A 5,856-nucleotide genomic window follows, 5' to 3' on the forward strand; every position below is an offset into this window, starting at 1 on the left:
TAACTGAATAATTGTTGCATTCTCAGTTTGCATGTTTAGTTTTGAGCTATCCAGTATTTAAAGAAATTCAGTCATAATGTCTAAATTACTTTATTCATTGGGAGTACCATAACACCGAGTTGGACTAGGGTTCAGCGTACCAAATTAGTTCCAGAACTACTAGCCAAGTAGGTTGTAAGTCCCCTCTATGGGAAATAAGTTTAGTGATCATGCCAGCATGAATTTATACTCTAGCAGGATATATTGGGTCCTCTCGATTGGGCGTATACATCGGACTTCACATTTAGCTCATGTTGTTTTATTATCGGTTATAAGTAGCTCCCACAGTTCAGTCAGACTCTCTTGCATTGACCATTTATCAGTATATTCAGTTCCAGCATTAAATAAATTGGTCAGTGCATTTAGTTACCTCAGCATTTAGTATGTCATGATGAGATTACCATACTTGTTTTTGTGCTTGTTTATTTATGTTTTATTTCAGCTTTACTCTATCCTACATGCTCAGTACCTTCAAGTACTGACGCATACGTGCGCTACATCTTCTCGTGATGTAGGTTCAGGTTCTCAGCATCCAGATCGCGCTTAGATCGATTTCCAATCTCCAGTTCAGCAGATTCATTGGTGAGTCCTTATTCTCCGAGGACAACAATCATGAGTTCATTTCAGTCTTTAGTCATTTAGTTTCAGTTTTTCCTAGACATAGCTGGGGCTTGTCCCAACATTTCTAGTCAGTTAGAGGCTTATTTCAGACATAGTTCCTTTTAGCTTCGCATTGAGTTAATATTTTCTTTGTATTAAACTCATCTATTTTCAAATATCTCAGTTATAGAATATGGGCATTCCCCATCTTTTCATTTTAAATTATGATTTACCTTCCGCATCAGTTTATTATCTTTAGTATGCGCATGATCATGCCAGTAGGGTTAGCTTGGGATCACTTATGGTCCTAGGTTTCGTGTACGCGTCTCGGGGGTAGCTCGGGTTGTGATAAAATATAAATCCAAATCTAAATTCGAAGCCGAGCGACGACGGCAGCGCAAGGGGCACATTCTTTTTAACTCTTTAAGAAGTAAATGAAGTGTTTCCTAATATAAGGACAACATTTTCCTTTCTTCTACTAATATGGGAGAAATGACTTTTCATTTGCACTTTGCAAATAACTTTTCATTTTTCCTCCAAAATTGGTTCCCTCACTTTTCCATTTTCTCTTCTCTTTTGCCGTTCAGATTTTGTTAAAACCAAACACTAATTTGCCTTCTTCAACTTCTATAAGCAAAGCTATTTGTTTTTTCTATAAAACTTATCATTTTTCTTGTTGAACTTTGTCTGCTTCTTTCTTTATTTGCCAAGTACTCTTTTATTATTACTGCTTTCCTTCTTTGACTCGGAGTACATATTTTGAAGCTGTGTTTTTTACTTTTGTACTGGAGGTGCAAACTCTACCCGCCTTTTTGTTGTAGTCCAGTGTATATTATGTGAACCTGGTTCACGTTGTCATTATCAAAAGCTATCTGAGTCGTTTATGCTCCATCAATGTGAACTTATGCTCTTCTTTCAAGATCATATATAGTAGTGCTATAGTTTTAAAAAGATACTCAAAAATAGATATATGACCCATACTTAAAGTAACATCTAATGCGATGATGCGAGAATACACCTCTCTAATGAGATCAGAAATTTAAATTCCTGAAAGTATGTGGATTTATTAGGAATATGAGGATTCTCCTCTCACAGGAAATTGAATATGATTTCATTCAGAGGAGGAAAAACTCGAATGGATAACACTAATGAGAACATGACGAGCAACAACATGCGAATCCAAAACAAAGTAACAATAGCCACAAAGAGAGGGATGATAATAGGGTTAGGCGTGTTGAGCTTAACCCGCAGAACTTTCATCTGCCCCGCATAATAATTTTTTTCATTTTCCACCTGCCTCGCATAATTGTTGAGTAAAATTTTATTTTTCTAATTAAGTTTGATACTAAAAATAAAATTCATTAAAATAAATTCATTTTTATCATTAAGTTGTATTACTTTAATAGAATAGTGACTTAAAAAATTAATTTTTTAGAAGTCAATTGGAAACAGGTAAGAAATTGTATTACTATTTTTTATCGAACCATTTTCATTTACTATCTTGAATATTTTAGTAGATTTAAGGAATTTTTTTTTAATAAATAATATTATATCACTGTTATAACATGTATTCAAAATGTTTTCACCAAATTATTATAAATGTAATTAGCAAACGATTTTTTTAAATGATTTTTTTATTTACATTGTGTACTTTTAGGAATTGGAATTGACATGTAATTAACAACAAACAGTTTTAAGTACAAATTTAAATAGTACATAGCATTAAATTTGTTATAAGAATTATATTAGGTCACAAAGATATCTCTTTCCGTAAAAAATAAAAGTAATCATATCGCTGCATTTTTATTTAACATGAATTGATTATATTTAGTTACAAAAATAATTAAAATAATAATTATATTCTTAAGTAGAAATTAAATCATCATTAATACCCACCTATTATATTTATAAAAAAAAATTCGATCACGAAATTGTTATCTTTTGGTGCTGGAATCTTAATTATTCTGTTTACTATAAATTATGCATAACGATAATGACAATCAAGATCATCACGCATTGTATCAATCTCTCTTTTCTCTTCATAGCTTAAGTTTCGCCAATGAGTAGTGTTAATGGAGTTAGAGTGATAATCAAGTACATAGTCGTCAATCAAGGATGATCTCTCGTTATGAACTAGCTTTTGGGGTTGAGTTAGGCCCAAGTGTCATATATCTTTAAATCAATTTTTGTTTTCGATTAAATGAATCTACAAAAATGAAAACGTTCTATGTAAATTTAGACGGAAAAAGTATAAAATGAATTTGTGGTTATGAATAAAGTGAATAAAAACAACATTCTATTTATTGAATTGAAAGGTCCAAAAAGGTAAAGATACATGAACGTGATGGAACTAGTAAGTAAGTAAAGTAACGTGATGAAGCTGCATTTATATATATGCAAAGCTTACTCATCCTGAACAAGAGGTCGATCGATCGTTCACAAGCAGATAATAATTTTTCAATCAACAAGTTAAAACAAATGTAACTACATAGGATCTTGAAGTATTAATGCAGAAAAATTATGATGATATGCTAGAAGATAAGACTAAATATCAGGGAAAATGTTGTATTTGACATTAACAAGGTCTTATATAACCTATGTTGTACAAACACTTGTCAGTTCTTAGAACTACCTAGTAAAGGTCATGAAATATATCAAGAGAGAACAAACTCTGAGGATTTTGTTGAGTTGTTAAGTCTCCAATTCATTAACACTTTCTTGTGACGGTCCTCTTGTCCTAATACTAGAAAGTCAGTTTTAGAGTTCTTAGTTAAACATGGAAGCTTATTGATTTCTTGGATATCAAAGAAGCAAAGTGTAGTATCAAGAAGCTTAGCAGAAGTTGCGTACATACATCAGCATGTTAAAGCAGTTTCATAGGTAGTATGGTTGACTGGTTTAGTGAAGGAATTGAATGGTGCACTACAAGTTGCACCAATTTGGTGTTTCATGACGCACTAAACACATCGAGATAGACTTTCATTTTATCCGGTAGAATATAAATTATGCATAACGACAATGACAATCAAGATCATCACGCATTGTATCAATCTCTCTTTTCTCTTCTATGATTAAGTTTCTCCAATGAGTAGTGTTAATGGAGTTTGAGTGATAATAAAGTACAGAGTCGTCTATCAAGGATAATCTCTCGTTATGAACAAGCTTTTGGGGTTGAGTTAGGCCCAAGTGTCATATATCTATAAATCAATTTTTGTTTGCGATTAAATGTATCTAGAGAAATGAAAACGTTCTATGTAAATATAGCCGGAAAAAGTATAAAATGAATTTGTGGTTACGAACAAAGTGAATAAAAACAACATTCCATTTATTGAATTGACATGTCCAAAAAGGTACAGATACATGAACATGACAGAACTAGTAAGTAAGTAAAGTGAAATGATGAAGCTGCATTTATATATATGCAATGCTTACTTATTCTGAACAAGAGGTCCATGGAGCAGATAATAATTTTTCAATCAACAAGTGTAACCAGTAGGATAATTCTTTCCACAGACGTTGAGAAGGATGTTTAGAGAGATTGGTATATCCAAATGAATTCCCAGAATATCTGCTTTTATGGCTGTGCACAAGCAAACCGCGGCCTCTAGGTCCACCAGTCCCCCAATCAAACTGCAGCATGACGAAGTTGGAGTAGTCCCGATAATTACACCCACCAAATCATTAAGTATATTAGTACATGCCCCAAATTTCAAAATATCAGTTGAACAGTCTGCACTTACAAGAGTAAAGAAGAGGAGATTAAGTGATAAGAAAAGGGTAATAGAGGCCTGATTTTTGGAAGCCATGTCAACAAGCTAAGGTTAGGCCTAATTAATTACGCAGTTTAATTGATGATTGAATTCATGTGCTAGAAACGATGGCTATTTATACTAGTTGAATATTGCCTATTGGTAGTGCATGGCTTTTAAAATATTTAGGATTTGATTTAATTAATACTTAGTACCTTAATTACATATTTCCTGCACATGCTACATCTATTATAGAATTACATGTAATTAGTGTTTATATATTTAATTACAAATTCCAGTTATACATATACATTCTTTTTTAATTCAAGCCATCCACTCACGTTTTCATTTAACGCTTTAGCTTATGCCCCTGGACAAGATCCCTTTTGTCCGTCACATTTCTAGACCTGTGCACATTCTTACTGAACTTAATTCCCAAGCTTTCTGCAAGTATACATTTTTTTACCACGTTTTAATGTCAACATAGAATTTGCATGGTTTTTCGAGGTTTGATTGGCTAGCTCTCGCATGATACCTAATTAATTTAACATCCTAACTAAATTTATAGTTGCTGCTATTCTTTTTTTCTATTATCTTCGCCAATTTATTTCTCCTTGTATACATGCATTTAAATGTTTTACTTGTCAAGGGTTTTATATATGGAAACAATCTAATTTCAAGGTTGTCAAGGTTTTGGGGAGGTTTTCGTTTCATTTTTTTTAGCTTTATTTTTACTTGATACGAAGTTTATAAAAGTAAGAAAAAAAAACTTTTGAATTAAATAGTTAAAAATTAACAATATGTCAAATGTATCAAAATGTCAGTAAAATTAACATTAATGAGTTGCTGGAAAAAAGAAGAAGAAAGAAGTCATTCTTTTTTAAACGAATTAAATTGGAAAGTAGGTCAAACAAATTGAAATGATATATATTTCCCCTTTCAAAAGTCCTTATTCTAAAATTAAGGAGTGAGGTGTTTGACCAAGATTTTCAGCAAAAGGTGTTTTATTGAAAAAACAATTTTATGAAAAGCACTTATGTGAAATACATATACGCAGACCATACACTAGTCCATTAATTTGTGGAGGTAGAAAGGTTATTTCCTTGAGTCACTCTGCAACAAATTCATGTACAAAGAAGAAGTTGGTGAAGAAACTATATATAGCACGTAAAATGTAAGTAGCGCAAAGTGTACCGAAAAGAAAAACAACAATATAATAGTGTGATAATCGAAACACGCTAAACAACAATAATGCCACTAGTACAATGACAAACAACAACCATCAAAGCAAGACCTACACTATACCTTCTAACCTCTATCTGAATACATGTCATACATATCCTCTTATCTAAAGTTATGTCCTTGGAACCTAAGGATGGATCATCTCTTGTTTAATGTGTTTTTATTTTTATAATTTGGTCCAGAAAGATATTCAATCTCAAAAGCACTTAAATCAAATATGAAAACA

The 5,856-nt window shown here is 32.1% G+C and overlaps 1 protein-coding gene across 1 annotated transcript; it reads right to left on the reverse strand.

Moving 5' to 3' along the window:
* Positions 1 to 3,943: 3,943 nt before the first annotated feature.
* LOC107012995 (14 kDa proline-rich protein DC2.15-like) lies at positions 3,944 to 4,491 on the reverse strand. The gene has a single exon (XM_015212977.2). The coding sequence runs from the start codon at positions 4,443 to 4,445 to the stop codon at positions 4,116 to 4,118; it is 330 nt and encodes a 109-aa protein (XP_015068463.1). The 5' UTR covers positions 4,446 to 4,491; the 3' UTR covers positions 3,944 to 4,115.
* Positions 4,492 to 5,856: the final 1,365 nt, after the last annotated feature.

Source organism: Solanum pennellii, chromosome 3 (genome assembly GCF_001406875.1).
Source record: "Solanum pennellii chromosome 3, SPENNV200".
Classification (NCBI taxonomy): Eukaryota; Viridiplantae; Streptophyta; class Magnoliopsida; order Solanales; family Solanaceae; genus Solanum; species Solanum pennellii.

Bases quoted from the DNA above. Each gene is read 5' to 3' on its own strand.
- LOC107012995 (XM_015212977.2), bottom strand. From the start codon at position 4,445: ATGGCTTCCAAAAATCAGGCCTCTATTACCCTTTTCTTATCACTTAAT.